The sequence below is a fragment of the Rana temporaria genome, chromosome 3, assembly GCF_905171775.1.
Source record: "Rana temporaria chromosome 3, aRanTem1.1, whole genome shotgun sequence".
Lineage (NCBI taxonomy): Eukaryota > Metazoa > Chordata > Amphibia > Anura > Ranidae > Rana > Rana temporaria.
The window spans coordinates 178,236,873-178,259,255 of NC_053491.1; the positions used below are offsets into that span (position 1 = coordinate 178,236,873).

At 39.8% G+C, this 22,383-nt stretch overlaps 1 protein-coding gene across 1 annotated transcript in view; it reads right to left on the bottom strand.

Moving 5' to 3' along the window:
- Window positions 1-255: 255 nt before the first annotated feature.
- NELL2 (neural EGFL like 2) overlaps window positions 256-22,383 on the bottom strand; it is a 329,995-nt gene continuing 307,867 nt past the window's right edge. The window contains exons 16-20 of the mRNA XM_040343892.1: window positions 18,902-19,042; window positions 12,767-12,960; window positions 12,501-12,677; window positions 11,723-11,947; window positions 256-1,114 (exon numbers count right to left, since the gene is read on the bottom strand). Of these exons, the coding sequence (XP_040199826.1) occupies window positions 1,064-1,114; window positions 11,723-11,947; window positions 12,501-12,677; window positions 12,767-12,960; window positions 18,902-19,042 (788 nt within the window). The 3' untranslated portion in view covers window positions 256-1,063. The remainder of the gene's footprint in view (window positions 1,115-11,722; window positions 11,948-12,500; window positions 12,678-12,766; window positions 12,961-18,901; window positions 19,043-22,383) is intronic.

Sequence of the window (22,383 nt, forward strand, 5' to 3'; positions counted from 1 at the left end):
TTCAGTCTTTGAGGTGCTATTATCTGTGGCTAGTATTGGATGTAGTTAGAAATAAAGGCATTTTTTTATTTTATTTTATAAAAGTGTCTTATGTGGAACCAGTACCGTTAAAATTACAGGCAGCTGAAAGAGCGATTGGAAGGGATTTATTTTCCGTTACCATGAAAAATGCCATCATAAAATGTATTTCAGAGACATCTCAGTGCACATGGTAGATATAAATATACAAATGTTCGAAGAAAAAAATTTCCAGAATTGTATGTAAGAGAAACATTTATTTAAATCCACATGAGAGCACAATTATACTAAACGTATCCAGTCAAGAAAAAAAGTCAAAAAGTGCAAGAAATCAAACCGCAATGATAGCTGTTCCCTCAAAAACACATTTTTTCCATGCTGATACAGAAAGCGTACCAAAGAATAGGAGGTGTCCATAACACATCTTCAATTTATTTGCAAAATCACTCCCTACAATATATATTAAAATATTTCAGATCGGTGAGAAAAATATGTGCAGGTGATGTCAAGTGGTACAATATGAACTTATCTTTACAAACACTTCAACCCCCACCAAGATTCTTTAGTTCATGTTCCAGGACTTGGTGAACCTAGCAGTGATCAAGGCAAGCAATTTTACTGTGGGTGTATATGCCATTGTTTTTACGATATTCCATTATTTTCAAGCAACAGCTGGCATAAAGCTGACTTTAAAAGTACTTAGTTTTATCCTTAAACATGAACAGTTCCATCTGTGAAGCAGAATAGCACATCACCAAATCCCTTTGAAAAATATGATTATGTAGTGAATTCCATGTAGGCATTCTGCACAAAAAAAATGTCAGCGGCAGCCGACATATATTTGGCCTCAAGTTTAGTAAAAAAAAATCCTTTTAGTAGATTCTCCCATAGCTAAGATGTTAAGTTTTCCTTTCATATTTGAACAGCAGGGAGATTGTTTGCACGTTTCAACACTTTAGCATTACAATTTTTGGTGTAAGGTCTTTTTATGTGAGAAAGAAACATTCTTTATCCTTGAACCTTCTATAGGAGTAGCTGGCTGTCATCACAGCTCCTGAAGGCACTGTGGGTCCACTGAGCAACAGATGTGGCCATTCTGTAGAAGAAAGAGAAAGATGTGATAAAAAGAATGCAATAATCCGAATGACTCCAGGCAAATGGCTAAATACACAGTTAAAATAGATTTAGCTCAAATCATATTTCGTGGCTATCTAAAAAAAATGTACCGTATTTGCCGGCGTATAAGACGACCCCCTAATTTTCCAGCTATAATGCTGTTTTTGGGATATACTCACTGTATAAGACGACCCCTCACTGTGCCATTATACATGCCTCACTGTGCCAGTATGCCTGCCTCACTGTGCCAGCCTCACTGTGCCAGTATGCCTGCCTCGACGATCTCCCTACCTTCTCCTGTTTGCAGAGTTTCTCAGGCTGCGGGCGTCCATTATTCAAAAGCCGCGACTCCTCCTCAGGCTGTTCCGTTAAGGGCGGAACACAAATTTTATAAACAAAAAACAAAAAGCCGCGCGGCTTTTTGTTTATGCCATTTGTGTATCGCACGCCAGCTGCTGCCTATAGTGTGTGTTTTAGTGTTATTATTAGCACAGTTTTTTTGTTTTTCCATTTGTATTCTGATATTATTGCTGGAACACAAATTTTGCCAGCAGAGCCTCTATTCAGTGTTGCGCCTATCACGGATGTCCTCTCGTCCGAGGCCGAGGATGAGAAGGCACCTGTGATAGGCGGAACACTGAACAGAGGCTCTGCTGGGAAAATTAGTGTTCCGCTTATCACAGAACAGCCTGAGGAGGAGGCGCGGCTTTTGAATAATGGATGGCCGCCGTCTGACAAACAGATACCCGGCGTATAAGACGACCCCTGACTTTTGGGGCATGATTTTAGATGCAAAAAGTCATCTTATACGCCGGAAAATACGGTATATTATTTTGGATAGATGGTGTTGGAATATCTTTGATCTCTTGGGAACTACAATGTGAACATTTCTTCACCCGTTATTCTTGCTAATGTTACAATATGTCTTCATAGAAATGTTTATCTTGGGCAGTGCAGTTACAGCGGGTAAAATTAGCATTTTTCTAGGTAAATATATTTTTAAAAGGTGCTAAGGACATGAAATTTTCACTACATGTTGGTAACAATCCATACAATCCATACATACAAATACATTCAGAAATTAAGTTATGTGTAATAAAATGGAATGACACAGGGGAAAAATTATTGAACACATGAATCAAGGGAGGTGCAAAAAGGGCATGAAAAGTCAAGACACTAGCTGAAATCTATCAGTAATTAGAAAGCAATCCTGCCCCTGGTCAATGCAAATTAATATCAGCTGGTTTAGTCCCAAGTGATGGCCTATAAAAAGGTGTCTCATTACCAAGGTGTCACACAAGAAACATCTCATGATGGGCAAAAGTAAAGAGCTCCCTCAAGACCTTCACAGCCTTATTGTTGCAAAAAATACTGAAAGCATTGGTTACAGAAGGTTTTCTAAACTTCTGAATGTTCCAGTGAGCACTTTTGGGGCCATAATCTGGAAGTGGAAAGAACATAATCTGACCATGACCAGGAGTTCCTCGCAAGTGGCATAAAAATAATTATCAGAAGAGTTGTCCAAGAGCCAAGGACCACTTGTGAAGAGCCTCAGAAAGACCTGGAATTAACTAGCAGATACAATTGTTTTAAAGAAAACAATATGTAATGCACTCAATCGCTATGGTCTGTATGCCATGGTCTGTATGCAAGCTGACCATGAAAGACTCCATTGCTGAAGAAAACGCATGTTGAAGCTTGTTTAAAGTTTGCTGCACAACATTTAGACAGCCCTGTGAAATACTGGGAGAATATAGTCTGGTCAGATGAGACCAAAATTCTTTGGATGCTATAAAACACACCATGTTTGGAGGTCAAATGGCACTGCACATCACCCCCAAAAGAACCCCATACCAACAGTGAAGTTTCAAGGTAGAAAAAAAATGGCGTGGGGCCGTTTTTCAGCATACAGTACTGGCAAACTTCATATCCCTGAAGGAAGGATGAATGGAAAAATGCACCAAGACATTCTTGATAAAAATCTGCTGCCATCTACCAGGATGATGAAGATGAAACGAGGATGGACATTTCAGCAAGACAATGATCCCAAACACAAAGCCAAGGAAACTCTCAGTTGGTTTCAATGAAAGAAAAAGCTGCTAGAATGGCCCAGCCAATCATCTGACTCAAATCCAACAGAAAATCTATGGAAATAACTAAAAAGATTAGCATTTATAGAAGAGGCCCATGGAACCTTCAAGATTTGAAGACTGTTTGTGTCACGATCTGGAGTCAGGCTCAGAGGCCAATAGCTATAGCAGTGGCAGGACAGGTATTCAGGCAGTCACTTCTGGCAGAAAATACAGGCTCCCCTGAGGTTCAGAGTCTAAGTACTAGCCGGTTTTCCCCAGAGCTCCTGATGGTGGAGATGGATTTAGCTGCAAGCTAGTACCAGGTCGCAGTCCTCAAGTTTGCCCCACCAAGGTGTGAGCAAGCCGGGGTACAGTAGCAGATGAGCAGACAAGAATGAAACAGCAGCGTGGTCAGTAAACAAGCCAAGGGATCAATCACGAGTGGCTGCAGGTTGGGATCAGGCAGAAGAGTAGTCAAAGAACAGGCCAAGGCTCAAACATGGGTGGTTACAGATTAGGATCAGGCAGCAAAGTAGTCCAGGAACAGGCTGAGGGTCAAACACGGGTGGTTGCAGGTACAAATGACAGCAGAGCAGACAAATCGCAAGGCACTGGCTGGGAAGGCACAATAACCTGGCAATGGGGAAGTGCTGAGACAAGGCTTTTATAGGAAGTTCATGGGAGGAGCAAGGGGTTCAAGGTTCAACAACAATCAAGACACAAGGCAGAGTAGGTTTGTCCAGCAGATCAGACAAGGAGCTGTCCAGCATCCCAGATCGCTCAATGGGAAGAGTAAATGCCAGACACAGGAAGAGGTCCCAGGTTCAAGCCCAGGTCCTGACAGATTGTGTGGAAGAATTGGTCAAAATTAGCAAAAGCTAAGTGAAGAAGTGACAAGTTAATTAGGGCTGACAGGGGTAAAAGGAGTTATAAAAAAATGTATTTTAAGTCTAGCTATTTTTTATTTCTTTTTTTGCTATCTCTCTATCCAGTCTGATTAATGTTTAAAGCGGAGTTCCACCCAAAAATGGAACTTCTTTAAGTGACGGGGACCCCCTGATATGCCACATTTGGCATGTAATTTTTTTTGGGGGGGTGCGGATACCCTCGTTTAAGAGGCATCCAGCTCCCACTTCCTCCCCTGGCACCATAGCGCCAGAAGGAAGTTCACCTCTCCCCCCTCCCTCCCTGTGACGTGTCCCAGAAGATTGCCTGGCCATGCACAGCGCAAAAAACACGAATTAAGAATAACACAGTAAGAATGCCAGGGCCGTGGAGAGGAGCGAGGCTTCGTACACGCGCTTCGCTGGACCATAGAACAGGTGAGTGTCTGATTATTAAAAGTAAGCAGCTACACTTTTTGTGCCTTCTGACATAATTATTTTTTTGGGGGCGACAATTTCACAGCATGGTATTGCCTACTGATGAGAGCGGCAGTGGGGCATGCCCTGTGTACTTTGAGGATATATTCTTGAGTGGGCCTGTGTGTCATGCCCAAGGTTCACAACCGCTTAAGAATTATCTATACTCAAACTTTTCTTTTTTTGTATAGACTGGGGTAAGAGTAGAACCCCTTTTAGGTTTTACAGCTATCTGGGGCTCCATTAGAGAGATTTCCTATTAGAGATATCAACATGTGGGAGAGGCAAGGCTAAGCTCAACATTTGCAGGGAAATTCAAAACTTGCATATAAAGTTAGAGAAGTATAGCTAAAGCATTTTTGGGCTAAATTCTCCTGTTGATCACAGTTCGATCTGTGATCCGTTTTTAATATGAAGCCTGCTGTCGGCTGATAACACAGAGTTGGCCCAGGCTCTGGAAGAATCCAGACCATATGGTCGAGATCCACCCAGAAGCCTGGATTGGCACCTGGCTCAGCCTCTCGGTGATTCACCAAGAGCCTGAGTCAGCCCCTCCTGCACCCCTCTAGTCATAGTTCTCTGTTTAGAGCAAGGGGGGAAAATGAGTGATTAGCAGTTTGCAGTTTAATCGCTTTGTTTTCACCACAGAGCCGACGAGGGGGAAAGATGCTGCATTGGACTAATGTTGCATCCCCCTAGGGGAGTATAAAAGTTTGTTTTTATGGAATGCCATACTTCTCTTTAAGTTGGCTATATCTGTGGATTTAGCAATTCTTTTTATGCGTTTCTCACTATTTTTACTTATATTTTCATTATATGCTCAGTTTGAATTGCCCAGGTTGCTTTTAATTTATTAGTGATCCTTTATTGGCCAAGCAGACTTTAAGACACAATTTTATTTTGCAACCATAATAAGAAACAGCAGTAAAAACATTTTACTGCAGATTTTTTCAGTTACCCAAATGATTAAAGGCAGTGGAAATCATTTGGAATACGCCTTATGTGAAACATGTTCTCACCTTGTGGTCATATTCTTAACCTGACTGCCATAGTCCTTTGTGTCCTTTAACATCAGTAAAAAATTGACCTGCTGAGACAGCAGGTTGACTATGGTTTCATCGCAATAACTCATCTTCCTCTAACGTGCATTTATCGTTATTTTAAAGATATACAGAGTGCCACCTATCATGGATTAGGCATGCAGCATTTTGATGTTTTTGGAAGAAACAGCAAATATGGCAAAAACTGTTTATAAATCCATCCGCATAGCATATAGAGCAAGATCTCCAAATGGCAATGAACACAATCTCCCTAAAGTGTTCAATATCCACATAATAAAAATAATATATATGGAAGCAAGTCATTTATTAAATGATATTGATGTTTTAATATCCAGGATGGTGTATTCATTAAAATGCTATCACAGATAATGTTTAAAACATGAAGGAATAAAATGTCATCTCTGCTGATGCCTTCGCTTGAATCAATTTCTTAGGTTACTTTTTCACTGCTTTTTTTTCCCCTGCTCCCATCAGTGAATTATTTGTTGCATATTAAAAGGAGCAGTTAGGAGATGAGATGCTCTGTACTGTACTATAATAGAATGTATTAAATATTGCATATGACATGCGTGCAATATTCATGCTTCATACTGTCACAGAACCGCCTTGTGTCATCAACCTTTTGTGTCAGCGCAAAGGACAAGTTCATAACATGGACTGATATGCTTTGGTGCCATTAGCGTTGCAGGAGAGATTATATATTACAACTGTGGATCATTGGAAAACAACATTTGGTCTTCCTCTTCAGTTTTTTTTTTTTATTACACCGATACACAGTATATGCAACAGGACTTACAGTAAAAATTAAACTAGTACTCATTACTATAATATATTGGGGTAGATTTACTAAAACGGGTGCACCTTCAAAATTCAGCTTGTTCAGTTAGAGTACGTTCACACTGAGCCACCGGTCCATTTGCGCTAAAATGCCGCTAGTTTTAGAGGTGCTTTAGCGCTACTTAAGGGCTTTTTACCCCCCAAAAGGGTAAAAAGTCCAGTTTTACAGCGCTGCCCATGCATTCCAACCCGCCCCAATGATGCTGCTTGCAGGACTTTTTGGAACGTCCCGCAAGCGCACCGCCCGGGTGTGAAAGCACACTGGAATTAATGAGAGGCGGTTTTTAAGGCACCTTGCAGAGGCTTTTTCTAGCACTAAAGCACCTGAAAACCGCCCAGTGTGACAAGGGGTCTTAATCTTTGGCAATAAAACCTGGAAGCTGATTGGTTTCTCTGCAGAGCTGCTCTCTCGCTCTCCCTCCAATTTTATATATATATATATATATATATATATATATATATATATATATATATATATTTATTTATTTATTTATTTATTTATTTATAGGGGTTAGCTTGGTAGCAGGTGTGTGAGACCCTCTGGATGAGTTCACTACACAAAATTAGACACAACAAACAGCATTGCAGGTGAAAAATAAAAGGTGCAGTTTATTTACACTATACTGTATATACGCACAAGGTAAAATTAGCAACAAAACAAAAAGAAACATGAAAATAAACCCTTTCCAGCTTACTACCTACACAGACTCCCTAGCTATAAACTAGGTGCAGCCTTGTGCTGCCCCCAGCACCTATCTCCCTGGTTGAGAGGCTTGCTACACAGGCTTTGTCTCAACACACAGGACAGAAAATTTGTCTCACAACACACGCAGGTATCAAGCTCCCCAGTTTACACAGACACAAAAACTGGTTCTAAGATGGACGGGTGTTCGCCAAACAGCGAACATTATGCAGTGTTAGCGTCAAATTCGAAAGCCGCGGAACACCATTAAAGTCTAAGGGACACTAACATGAAGAAACATAAGTGCTAATTTTAAAGGCTTATATGCAAGTTATTGCCATAAAAAGTGTATGGGGGCCGAGTCCTGCCCCTGCGATTTAAATTTTTTGCACTATAAACAAAAAAAAGAGCGACAATTTTGAAAAAAAATGCAATATTTTTTACTTTTTGCTATAATAAATATCCCCCAAAAATATATATAAAAACATTTTTTTTCCACAGTTTAGGCCGATACGTATTCTTCTACATATTTTTGGTTTAAAAAAATAAGCGTTTATTGATTGGTTTGCGCAAAAGTTATAGCTTCTACAAAATAGGGGACTGTTTTATGGCATTTTTATTAATATTTTTTTTTTACTAGTTATGGCAGCGATCAGTGATTTTTATCATGACTGCGACAATATGGCGGACACATCGGACACTTTTGACACCATTTTGGGACCACTGTAATTTTTACAACGATCAGTGCTATAAAAATGCACCGATTACTGTAAAAATTACGGGACTCCTGGGAACATCGCGTTCCTGGGACCCGCAACCGCACTTGCGAGGCACACGGCGGGAGCGCGTGCCGGCTGGGCAACAAATTTAAAGGGACGTACCTGTACGCCAATCTGCCTGCCTGTGCCATGTTGTCAACGTAAATAGTCGTGCGGCTGTCAGCAAGTGGTTAATAATGCTTAAAGTGAAAGAATAACAATTAAATATTCCTTTAAATAACGTGCCTGGGGGGTGTCCTTAGTATGCCTGTAAAGTAGTGCCATTTTCCCATGTTTAGAACAATACCAAAGCAAAATAACTTTTTTTCATTTAGAAATGTCATTTAAAATTACTCGCGACTGTAAGGAATTGTCAGATCCCGGCAATACAGATTCATTTAATCGTGGGGGTCCCCCCCCCAAAATCCCTACCAGACCCTTATCCTAGCATGCAACCTGGCAGGCCGCAGGAAAAGGGGACGAGAGAGCCCCCCCTTCTGAACTGTACCAGGCCACATTCACTCAACATGGTGAGGATGCTTTGGCTTCCCCCTAAAAACACGTTGTTGATGGGGGCAGTTTTAAATGAGATTTTTTCTTTAGAAATTTCATTTTGCTGTGGTATTGTTCTAAACACGGGAAAGATGTGCTACTTTACAGGCATACTAAGAACACCCCCAGTCACGATATTTAAAGGAATATTTCATTTTTATTCTTTCACTTTAAGCATTATTAAAATCATTGCTCCTGAAAAAAACTGCAGTTTTTAAAACTTTTTTTATTGATATATGTCCCCTGGGGCAGGACCCGGTCCCCATAAACTTTCTATGGCAACAACTTACATATAAACCTTTAAAATTAGCACTTTTGATTTTTCATGTTTGTGTCCCCTAGACTTTAAAGGTGTTTGCTTGTTCGTAACAAATTTTTAGATTTTTTAAATGTTCTGGTGCGAACCGAACCGGGGGTTGTTCGGCTCATCACTACTTTTCCCCCTTCCAAACTTGGGACAACACTGCTCCTAACCCAACATCTGATGCATCAGTTTGTACAACAAAGTCCTTAGAGAAGTCAGGGGAATACAACATTGGCTGACTACATAAGGCTATTTTTAAACACTGAAATGCTGCTTCAGCCTCCAGGGACCATTTAACCATGACAGACTCCTTCCCTTTTGTCAAGTTGGTTAGGGGTACAGCCTGAGAAGCAGAATGAATAGCTGATAATAGCCAGCAATTCCTAGAAATGCTTGTACGCGCTTCTTACTGTTGGGATGCGGCCATCTATAGTTTCAACCTTGTTGATTTGGGGTTTTATTACTTCCCTCCAAATAGTGTACCCAAGAAATTTGGTCAAATTGTACACTTCTTTGGATTGGCTGAAAACCCAGCTTCCAGTATAGAATCTAACAGGGCTTGCACTTTTGGCAGATGTGAGGCCCAGTCTGTACTATGGACAATCACATTGTCCAGGTAAGCTGCAGCATGCTTCTGATGGGGTGGCAGAATTTTGTCCATTTATTTTTTTTACTTCCACACTAGACTGGAAGGGATGTCATGATGTCACTTTGATCCTCCAAGGCCATAGAGGCAATCAGAGGTGGTCTAGTCTCTCATTGTCTCTGTGACTAGCCATCTGCACAGTCAAATCATTTCTCAGGAAGACGGTAAGCCTAAGAAACACTGTCGAGTGGGGGCTGAAAGTGATCAGGTGGGCTAATTAGCCATTCGGACTGCTTTTATGGTAAAGCTGGCTGAAAAAAAACCAGATACCAGGGTTATGGCTGATAGGTAACAGCACTGATGCGAAAACATCACTGTTGCTCTCTGCAGTATTGAGGAAATGTCCAAAGTAGGATTAGTTGGGGTTAGGGGGGTTGGTAAAGTTGCTCTAAATTTACTGGCACTTTAAATACACAAATAAAGTAACAGTGACACCCAGAGGGCCAATGTCAGCAAAATAGTTATTTTATCTTATTAAGTCTCAGTCACATAAACAAAATTAATAGATAAAATAAAATTAGACTGCAAGCTTGAATGAACAAGAAAACTGTGCCGGAGTCACGTACAGTGCTATGAATATTTATGAACAACACTTTTTTATGGCATAGACAGTTTAAGACACACATTCAGCGCACATTTATTCCAAGGGTGACTTTCTATATGGTTTCTTGGAAATCTGTTTGTTTAATGTAAAATTGTATGTGATGTTTCAAAAGAGACTTGAGATGCACATTTCCTAAAGCTACAACATGACATAACTGTCTGACAGCTCTGAGTTCTAGAACATCCGTTAAAAGACATATTCTAAATGACAATTTGTGTGCAGCCAGCCCTGGAGAAGCCAGCACTCTCTTCTGTGTAGCAAACCTGTTAGATAAAAACAATATAAACACCTTTCCTGCAACCTTTTATGGCAAAAGCAATCCTGTTTTAAAAGTAGTAACACCTTCACTATGTATGGCATCTTGCTACAGGGTTTTTATATTATCTCTTATGCTCAAAACACCTTCCATTACAGCTTAAAATACATTTTATATCATAGTGGCAACATTGCTCATGTCACCCTGAATAATATGCATAGGTCATTTGAAGCCACACTTGAGGTTAGAAGATTTCCATTAGGAAACTGCAGCAAGGAAGGCATAGAAAACAGGCAGGGTTCTGACAGGGAAATTGTCCATTAAAAATGAAATAAAAATAAAAATGACTATGGGCCTAATGCAGCAAACAAAGGGCATAAACAAGTCTGGCTTCTGTTGAGTCCAGAATTCCTCTATCTCTATTCCAGCACACCTGGCAATTTAATTTTTTCCCCAATTCACCTGTTCACACCATTTTGTTTTCTTCACCATCTTGTTGTAGTCTGGTGGATGTGGAGGCATGTGCAGACGCTATTGCATTAGTAAGATAAAAAAAAACTTTTAAATTAGCCCTCTTCTTTGGATGAACATATTTTGTAACTTTGGTAATTTTTTTCTTCTATTTTTTATTTCATAGGTGCTCACATACAGCACATTCATAAATTATTAAGACCCCCTTCCATTTTTTGGGGTGTTTGTCTGAAATATAACATTGGCATAAGTATTCAGACCCTTGGAATTTAGCTCAGGTTATTTCTCTTGATCATTGTTTCTAGACCTTGATTGCAATCCACATGTGGTAAATTAAATTGATTGGACATGATTTCGAAAGGCACATACCTCTCTGTAAAAGCCCTCAAAGTATGCTGAGAATGTATACTGTATCAATGCAAAAGCCACAAGGTTAAAGGAACTACCTGCAGAGCTCATGGACAGGATTATTGCAAGGTACAGAAGTATGGAAGGCTACAAAAAGTCAGCTGCAAGTAAGGTTTCCAACAGCACAGTAGCCTCCATAATTCATACATGGAAGAGGTTGGGCACAACTAGGATTCCTCCAAATGCTGGTTGCCCAGCCAAACTATGCAATCAGGGGAGAAGGGCCTTAGTAAGAGAAAGACAAACAGAAATAGGACTTTTAATATTCCATCAATCAAATTCAGTTGTAATAAAGTATCTTAACTAATTGTGAATTTGATTGATGGAATATTAAAAGTCCTATTTCTGTTTGTTACAATTGTCTGTTCTTCATTATGTAAAATAACTCAAAATCTTACAAGAGTGGAACCCCCTCAGATGTACTGAGATGCAGAGATCTTGCCACAGATATTATAAAATCTGTCTCTAAAGTTTGTGTTCACTGACCCTTTTGGTATACAAGAACCATTTATAGTTTTGGTTTTCTGAAAAGTTGGTGCAAACAAAATATTATATACAAAAACAATTAGTTTTTACCTTGCACTGACAAAGTGTGCATTCTGTGCCATGCTTAATCCAAGAAGATCCTGTAAAACGAACCACATTGGTTTCATCTACACATGTCTTTGTGATGTCATTGCGTATTATGTCAGCTTGACACGGGTCGTTAATGCATCGTGCACAGCATTCACTTTCAGGAACCACACTAAATTCACAGTCAACTTCTGGGCAAGGAAGAGGCCAGCAATCAACTTCACCTTGCTGAATAAAAAATTAATAAAAAAAAACACTTTTAAAAGAAAAGTAAATAAAACTGTATAGATTAAATCCATTTTGATTTGTTAATTTAACAGCATTTGAGATCAACCTTTCCTTTAAAAAATTTAAAAATAAATTTAACATCAGGTTATCACTATACTGTATACCATTTTTTGTTTTAAATCAGTTTACTAAAAACGCTCAACAACTTCAGTTCCCAGCTGCTATACTTAATCAGAATTCATTTTTGGGCATGCTTAAAATAGAACTATAGATTTACTCTAATAATTCTCACCAGCAATGTCACAGGGAAAGAAAGTGAGGGTAAACCCAACATTATGCAAAATAGTTTATCATCATCAATTCTTCTGAATGTAATCGGTTAAAGAAGGTGAGAAACTGATAAAATAACCAGCCAAAAAAATGTGTCTTGTTTTACTGGCTACTAATCCTGCTCTGTTTACCAATAAAAGTAATAGAAGTTTATTAAGTGAAACACTTTTTCACATAGCCAGATTAGTGGAAAATCATTGGTATTTATAAAATGGGTACGCACCAAACATCTGCACTGCTGACAGTTTTGTACCCAGGTTTCTCCACTTTTATAGGTAATATCTCCATTTTGATGCAGGCATTGACTGCTGAGCCGTGGATCACATTCAGGACAGCAAAACAAGTCAACCGTTGGGTTTTCGCAGTCACAAACCATGCGACGACACATTACCAATCCAGCCTGTGGAAAGAGTGTACAGCATTATTTACCCAAATATAGCTATATACATACAATATGCCATTGCTATGTTTTGAACAACAAAAACTAACCTGGCATGAACAAACTGAACACCGATCGTTATCCAATACCCAGATTTGCCCATTGTGCTTAATTTTGCCTTCATGTATACAATCGCCAGAACAATTTTTTCCGTGTGGACAGCGGCAGTCATACCCACCATCCAAATTGAAGCAAACCGTATCATTATTACAGCCATGTCTTCCTGTTAAACATTCATCAATATCTGTAGAAAATATGAGAAACAACTCATATTAATTAGGTCAAAATTCACCATTCAAATGTTAGATAGAAAGCTAAAAAATGTGCCCATGCACAAATTGTAGTTGCAATTTTTTATAGTCATGTAAACTAAGGCCTCGTACACACGATCGGTTAACCAGAGGACAACGGTCTGATGGACCGTTTTCATCGGTCAAAACCGATCGTGTGTGGGCCCCATAGGTTAGTTAACCATCGGTTAAAAAAAAGCCAACTTGTTTTAAATTTAACCGATGGATTTCTAAACAATGGGAAAAAAACTATCGTTAGTAGGCACAACCATTGGTTAAAAATCCATGCATGCTCAGAATCAAGTCGACGCATGCTTGGAAGCATTGAACTTTTTTTCAGCACGTAGTTGTGTTTTACGTCACTGCGTTCTAACAAGATCGTTTTTTTAACCGATGGTGTGTAGGTGTGACGGACCATCAGTCAGCTTCATCGGTTAACCGATGAAAACGGTCCATCGGCCCGTTCTCATCAGATGGACCGATCGTGTGTACGAGGCTTTATTTAACCAAATTTATTTTCAGAAGTTCAAGTTAAAGTAGATCACTAATGTTCTTGCAACAGGATTTGTGAATGCACCAATTTATTGCATGTGTACAGTACATTGAAGAAACATTCAACCGCCTTTGTTATTTCACACAGTATCTACAAATTTAGCTTGAAACATTGTAAAATTACTCTAGAGAACAGCTATGTTGGGTTTCTTCTCCAAACAAATTTATTTTGGTCATGTTGCTTATACACCGGGTAATAATGACATGTACAATGTATGTGTTGGCTCTAGTTCCTGCCCATGCTACTCAGAACCAAAGTACCACCTTACATCCCATTTATATATCTGCAATTTTCACTTGATGTGGTGCATTTCTGATGCTTTTTACTGATCTTTGCATGCACTACCAAGCATTCTAAAATTAGATACAACTACTGTAACTATAACAGTGTGAATACTAAACAGAGTACAAATAGAACTATATGACTGTTCATCCCTACTATTACTTCAAAGCTTATTTTGGCTCATTTTATATATGCAAGGTTACTACTAAAACTAATCGAAGCCTAAAGGCCCCTTTGACACTGGGGCAAGGGCAGCATTGGCGGTAAAGCGCCGCTAATTCTAGCAGTGCTTTACTGTCAATTTCGCAGCGCTATTTGGCCGCTAGTGGGGTGCTTTTACCCCCTGTTAGCGGCCAAGAAAGGGTTAAAACCACTGCAAAGCATCTCTGCAGAGGCGCTTTCACACTGCGGGGCTTTCACATTGGAGAGACAGCAGTGGCACCCTGCAGGTGCTATTTTTAGCGTTATAGCGCCTGCAAAGCGACCCAGTGTGAAAGGGGTCTAGAAAACCTATTAGTAGAGACATATAGCAACTGCTACTGTTGATAGTTTTCTTTTCACCATTGACTTCATTATTCTTCCTCTGATTGGTTAATTGGTAGACCTGCTAAATATATCTCCCCTCCCCACTTTGGGCCAAATTCTCAAAAACGCTGCCTAACTTAACTTTCAGCAGTTAAGTTACACAGGCGTTAAATTTCTACCTAAGTGCCCGATCCACAAAGCACTTACCTAGAAATTACACGCCGTGTAACCTAAGTGCCTCCGTCGTAAGGCGGTCGTCTCCTCGAGGGGGCGATTCCTATTCAAATGAGGCGCGCTCCCGCGCCGGACGTACTGCGCATGCGTGTGACGTCATTTTTCCCGACGTGCAGCGCGCGAACGTAATTTAAGCCGGGCTTTGTGGATTGCGACGGGACAATATAGTTGCGACGGCTTGAAAAAAAAAATACGCGCCGGGAAAAAAAATTCAAATTTAAAAAAAAATTGCGGCGATCGAAAAAAAGGTCTGGTTTTACATGGTGTACTAACTTTACACATTGTAAAACCAGCCCTAATTTAACGCGTGCAAATCGTAACTTACACAGAAAACACAAAGCTTAAAAGCTTTGTGGATCTGCTTAAGTACTCATTTGCATACGCTAGCCGGCATTTCGACTCGAAATGCCCCCAGCGGCGGATGCGGTACTGCATCCTAAGATCCGACAAGTAAGTGTCTTACAGATGTCGGATCTTCTGACTATCTTTGGAAAAATCCTTCTGAGGATCGTTTCCAAAGATAGCCACAGGGATACGCAGGCTGAACAGCAGTTCCGCCTGCGTATCTCCTTTGAAGATTTGGCCCCTTATTCCTAATGTTCCAAGTCTTATTTTCTGTATCGCTCTCTTCTTCTCCCCTTCATAGTACACATTTATTTTCCCAATTGTCAATATGTTTGAATCCTACAAAATCGGTTTTATTATAAAATAATGTTAAAAACATTCCCTTTTTTTTAGGCACGATACCTGCATATTTTTTGATGGTTTTTAACATATTTTGTAATACAAATCCTTTTGTATTTTTTTTTATTTTGTCTGTGTTTTTGGGCATACCGAGAAACACCCTTTTCCTCTCACACCATATTTTTTTATTGTACATGTCAGATGTGGTGTCCCAATACTACTCTTGTTGGCACTTTCAGTAGGTAATTCATATAACAAAACAAATATACAGAGAAAGTCCCTTTTTCTTCTCACACCATATTTTTGTTTTGTTAAATGAACTGTACATAATATGCTACTTGCTTGGCGGCCATGCTGAACTCTTAGGCCCTGTACACACGATCAGTCCAAACCGATGAAAACGACTGAAGTTCAGTTTCATCGGTTAACCGATGAAGCTGACTGATGGTCTGATGTGACTACACACCATCAGTTAAAAAACTGATCGAGTCCAACGCGGTGACGTAAAACACAACGACGTGCAGAGAAAAATGAAGTTCAATGCTTCCAAGCATGCATCGACTTGATTCTGAGCATGCGCGGGTTTGGAACCGATGCTTTTGCGTACTGACCATCGGTTTTGACCGATCGGTCAGGCATCCATCGGTTCAATTTTAAAGCAAGTTCTAAATTTAAAATTACAGTATAATGGACCGATGGGGCCCACACACGGTCAGTTTGGACCAATGAAACTGAATTTCAGTCCGTTTTCATCGGTTTGGACTGATCGTGTGTACGCGGCCTTAGTCTTGATACATTCTGAGTCACTGATATGTACAAGTATGCAGATTAGGAAGGTACATTTGACCTAAAGCACTGACGACGGGGGAGGGAGGGTGGCAGACAGGTAAATGTCATTTTTAGAAGAAAAACCTATTTATTTATTTTAGTTTGGGTTTTCGCTAAAGCCTTTGATTGCACCATGAGTTACCCATAAATTATGCAAGCCTTGAATGTTTGCCATGAATGTAAACACTAAGTAAGGTTAAGCCAATCAATATAAAACATCTTTACATTTACATAAGGGAAAGCCAGTAAATCTATTTAATTGAATCTTTGCACTCACAGTAAATTCTAGGAGTTTGACATCTGATTACAGAAGTCAGCACAGAATTTACAACAGCTGATAAATAAATCAGTGGCCATGTGACTTTGCAATTCTACCATTGCAGAGTAGTATAATCCAATAAATAAATAGTAGCAGCACCAATTTAATAAATTGACATAACATTTTACAGGCAAAGTATTAGATTTTGTGTAAAATAGAGTACTGAATACAAAATAAAGAACTTGAAGAAAAAAAATTAATGTCAAACATTTTTCCTGAAAATTAGATTAGTTATAACATCACCATAATATTTTAGAAACCCTCATATATGTTTCACAAATAGCTGCACATGGCTGCATCTTGCAGTGACCTGACTTCATTGGAGTGAATTGTAGTGGTTTTGTGTAACTGCACTAAAACTAGCTCTTATGCCGCGTACACACGGTCGTTTTTTGTGATGAAAAAAACGCTATTTTTTAGCATTAAAAAAAAACAACGTTTTTCAAACTTCATTTTAAAAGACGTAGCATACACACCATCGTTTTTTCAAAAAGCTCTAGCAAAGCGCGGTTACGTTTAGCACGTACGGCGGCACTCTGTTCCATTCAAACTCGCGTCCTAACTTGCTTCTGAGCATGCGTGGGTTTTAAACGTCGTTTTAGCTACACACGGTCATTTTTTATTACACAAAAAACGACATAAAAAATTTAAGCATGCTCGAATTTTTTTTTTTTTGTCGTTTTTCAGAAGACATAAAACAACGTTTTCCCCACACACGGTCATTTTAATTTACGTTTTTAAGAAAAAGGACTCTTTATTAAACAGGCTTGTAGGAACTTAAAGCGGTAGTTCACCCTCACCCACATGATTTTACCATCGAGACAGGCATTGTAGCGCGAGCTACAGTATGCCTGTCCCGATTTTTTTAACCCCGGACTCACCTTGTAATCGGACATCGTAGATTTCGGCTCCCGCGGGGAATGGGCGTGCCTATGGAGAGGGAGGATGATTGACGGCCGGCCCTGGCACGTCACTCTCCCCGAAGACAGCCGGAGTAGGTCTCGGCTCTTCACGGCGCCTGCGCACAGGCTATGCGCAGGCGCCGTGAAGAGCCAAGCCTATTTCGGCTATTTCCGGAGAAGCGTGACGCGCCAGAGCCGGCCGTCAATCGTCCTCCTTCTCCATAGGCACGCCCATTCCCCGGTATCTTCGATGAACGATTACAAGGTGAGTACGGGGGTAAAAAAATCGGGACAGGCATACTGTAGCTCGCGCTACAATGCCTGATTTTATGGTAGTAGGAAAAAAAAATAAAAATTTCCGTTCATAGGGTGAACCCCCGCTTTAAACTCAAAAAAAATATTTAAATATATATCTTTATGAAAAAAAAAAAATAGGGTCTGCTTTTATTGTAGTGAATTTAACCTTAGACGTAATTTGCTTTCTACCATTAAAGTGCCGTAGATAGGTAATAAAATAAGGCAGTGATTTTGGTTGCCTGGCAACTCACATACTGTAGACTGTAAAACAGTACCTAGGGTTTCTGGATATAATCACATCTTATGCTGACAGAGATAGTTTCATACTGAATGTATGTATCAGAGACAGGTTGTTTTAATTCAGTAAAGTAGTGCAAAGAGGAATTGTAATATGCCAAGTACAGTAACCTCGAGCAACGTTTCAGTCTACTTTAGTCTTCTCAGCTAAGAGCCAATTTGGGATTGATTACTATAGGTCACAGCAGTTTGCATATTACAGTTACCCTTTGCACTGCTCTACTGAATAAGCCCGATGAGACTTCTGTATAAGAGAATGAAATTGTAAAGATAAAAAGGTAAAGCTTCTGTTAACCACAGCAATTACTCTGGCTATACCAGTATTTAAATAAATAAATAAAAAATAAATCCACAACAGCTGTGGCTTTTAATTAATGTAACTGCATGTGGATTACACATGATACCGTTGCTTTGCTTCTGCATTATAATCTACATTATATGGGAAACCATTTCCTAGATGGCAAGCTGTGTTCACTTTCTTTTTATATGAATTTATTTATTTCAGAATCCTGCTACATAGTTCCTGACTTTTGAAGATAGTATTGCATTTAGCTGGATGCCAGTTGTAATTCATTTTATATTCTTGGAGGCCTATTCATCACCAGAAAGAATATAATTTGTACTTCAGATAGAAACACTCCACAGTGATACTCAGCCTTTATTTATGTCAGTTTGCAGAGTGCAGAACATTCCCTGGGCTGAAATAATGCATTTTTTTCTCTAATCCGATCTCTCTCTCTCCTATATGAAAAGAACACCATGGACTAATGTACAGCTAAAACTATGCAGTAGATCTGGATTTTTTAGAGTTACAGATCAGTCTGACGGTAAACATAAATATATTTCAGATTTTTTTTTTCAATGCGTATATACTAAAGCATTCCACACAGAGGAAAATATATGCCGTTTGTGTATTTGTGCCTTTAACACTAACACAAGTAAACTCTTCAAACCCTTTGATTACGAATACTGACCTTCACATGACTCTCCACCCAAGGAGAACATCCCATTGTCATGGTAGCCATCTCTGCATTCACAATGGTACCAGCCTGGTAGGTTAATGCAGTTAGCACGGCTGTCACACTGAACAAATCCTTCAGCGCATTCATCAATGTCTAATAAACACAAGCACAAAAAAAAATGTGAAAAGCGTTTGAAGCACAAACATACCATGCTAGTTCATACTTCTTTGTGTCATTAGCTACAAGTGGGTAATACATTCCTAGCCTTACCATTTGGACCACCACTGTGCCATAGTTAAAGTGGAATTCCAGGCTATAACTATCTCATTTTAAATTTGCTCCTACCCCCTTTCCAAATCCTATTCTAAATACCCTGTAGAAGGAAGATCCTTATACTTACCTATTCTTAGGGTGCTCCAGTCACTTGATCGGCTTCCCAGTGGCAGCTTTAGTGGAGAGGAGGGACAGCAGACAATTGATGCCTTGAAGTAAGCTTATGGGTGACAACCCTGAACAGGGATTCCAGCCATTGTTGGCACTCTTTCCTCTCCTGAAGCCAGCCACTGTGGAAGTCACATGACCAGACCAGACCACCCTGAGAATAGGCAAGTATAAGCATCTTCCCTCTAGGGAGTTAGAATAGGATTTAGAAGGAGTGGAAGCAGATATACCTGATATTCCACTTTACGTTTTTCAATATACATACATTTTTATTATTTAAAAAAATCAGGCTAATGGTTTTAGTTGCCAGATAACAATTAGAAACACAACATCAGCACTACAGTGATATGAGACAGTATAGGATACATAAAGCAGTCATGGAACATAAGGACTTGGTGGCTCCACACTTCAGTACAGTACCTAGGTAAACTTCAGGCTTTGCTTCAGGTTTTGAGCTCTGAGGAAGAGGGTATAGCCCTCAATACACGTTAGCACCTGTTTCTGCTGTGAATTTTCATTCAAGTTCTCATGCTGAAAATTCAGGTTCTCTACTTATTCAGAAACAGTTTTTTCAAATTATTTTACAACCATACGATTATATGGCTCTTGTGAGTAAAACTCCTATTTTTTTTCATAAATGGGACCTAAGGAAATGCAGAAGGTTGGTTCACCCTTCTTGTTACTTTGTTGTTATAAAGGTTTTAGTTACCTAAAACATTTTGTTGCATTTCAGAAGGAACTGCTGTGAACTTCAAATCCCTGAAATGCACTCTTCATACATAATTTGGAGGTGATGGTGTCACTGGCTTGATACTGGATTTTACCAAGAGATATATACATAAATAATTCCAGATCAGGGGTAGATCTGCCCACAGCCATATCCCTTTGCTGTTACACAGAACAGAAAGCAAGATGAAATTTCCCCAAAACAGGCACAAATCTTGACCAGAGCGAATCCTTCCTTCCTACTAATATCGTCTTTGATAGAAGATAGAAAACCTTCATAAAGCCATATGACCTTGACTGCTTAAAATTATGCTTGTCATAAAAAAAGTATGGTGTTCAACCTGCTGATCCCTTTCTAAAAATGCTAGATGCCTGGTGCACAGGCCTGGAGCAAGAATGCTGGAAATAAGTGCCAAAAAAAGTTAGAATTCCTTATCTCTACTTGTTGCAGTTCAGTGACTCATGAAGCTTTAAAGCCAAGGCATTCTCATTAGGAGAGTTTAGCAGTGGTTGCCTACATAATGTTCTCATCAATAGTGTACTTTATGCTTTAATCTATTCAAACTGTGGTTTTAATGTGTTGGGGCTGTGTGCGTCTTCAAAAAAAGAACATAAACAAAAATGCAGTGTTTAGACGGGTTGATGTGAAATTCTTTTTTGTAGAATCACAAATGATTTGGTTATAATATAATCCTGTATGAGCATTTGCCTAAACACCAGTTTATTGCAGTTGAACCAAATTTATATTTGAAGAATTCCAATAACCTGCTAGGATTTTACGTCTTTCTGCACACAGCCTAACATTTTCTCACTCTAATGTTCTCTAAAACCAGACTACACATACACTTTAAAATGTTTTATTTTAATTCTCTCTTTATGCTCCATTTAATACAGCAATAGCATGCAAATATAAAAATCTTAAACTAAATAGAAGACCTTGTGGACTGGTGGCATTTTTCCACCCTCTTAAGTATTCTTTTTTTCTATACTTTACTCTTTTGCCGCATACACATGGTCAGATTTTCTGATGGTAAAAGTCCGATGGGAGCTTTTCATCGAATATTCCGACCGTGTGTATGCCCCATCGGACCTTTTCCGTCGGAAATTCCGGCAGACTTAGAAAGAGAACATGTTCTCTATTTTTTCGAAGGAAAAAAATCCTATCAGAAAATTTGCTCGTCTGTATGGAATTCTGACGCACTAAAAACCATGCATGCTCAGAATCAAGTCGACGCATGCTCGGAAGCTTTGAACTTAATTTTTCTCGGCTTGTCATAGTGTTGTAAGTCACTGCATTCTTGACGGTCGGAATTTGGTGCGACCGTGTATATGCAAGACAGCTTGAGTGGAATTCCGTCGGAAAAACCATCCGAGTTTATTAAGACGGAAAAAACGGTCGTGTGTACAAGGCATTTCTTGTTGTTCAGCTGAGAGGTGATGCTGGCGGGACTTTGGAACTTTCCACCCAGCTCACCTTCATGGGATATTCTGTGTCTACTCTTAGGCCCCGTACACACCATAGAATCCATCTGCAGATAAATCCCAGCAAATGGGTTTCAGCGGATAGATCCTATGGTGTGTACACGCCAGCGGATCTGTTTCCGCGGATATATCTCCCCTGGAATGGATTCCAGCAGATCGAATATTCGCTGACATGCAGAACATATCCATCTGCTGGAGTCCATCCCAACGGATGGATCCGCTGGTCTGTATAGACTCACCGGATCCATCCGTCCGAAGGGATCCCCCGCATGCGTCGTAATGATTCGACGCATGCGTGGAATTCCTTATATGACAGCGTCGCGCACGTCGCCGCGTCATAATCGCGGCGACGGCGCGACACGTCATCGCCAGAGGATTTCGGCGCGGATTTCAATGCGATGGTGTGTACACTCCATCGCATGAAAATCCGCCGAAATCCTCGAGAGGATTTATCCGCGGAAACGGTCCGCTGGACCGTATTCGCGGATAAATTCTATCGTGTGTATGGGGCCTGACATTTCTTTCTATTTCTTCTTTACATATGCTATATTGTTGATTTAATCTAGGAACCTCACCTTGTGTGAGGTTCCTAGAGGTTTCTGTTTATCTCTGCAATGCACATACTGTTTTGTATTGCTTGAATCTCAAACATTATTGAAAGAATAATGGTCACTGTATTGTTGAACATATGACATGTGATCAGTTAAATAGGTACAGCAACAGTTATTATACTGATGGGACGTGGCCAGTGTTGAGCATCCCAGGAAGGACTCATTGGTGTATATAGCCTATACAATTACAACCCCAATTCCATAAAAGTTGTGACACTGTAAAATCTACAAACA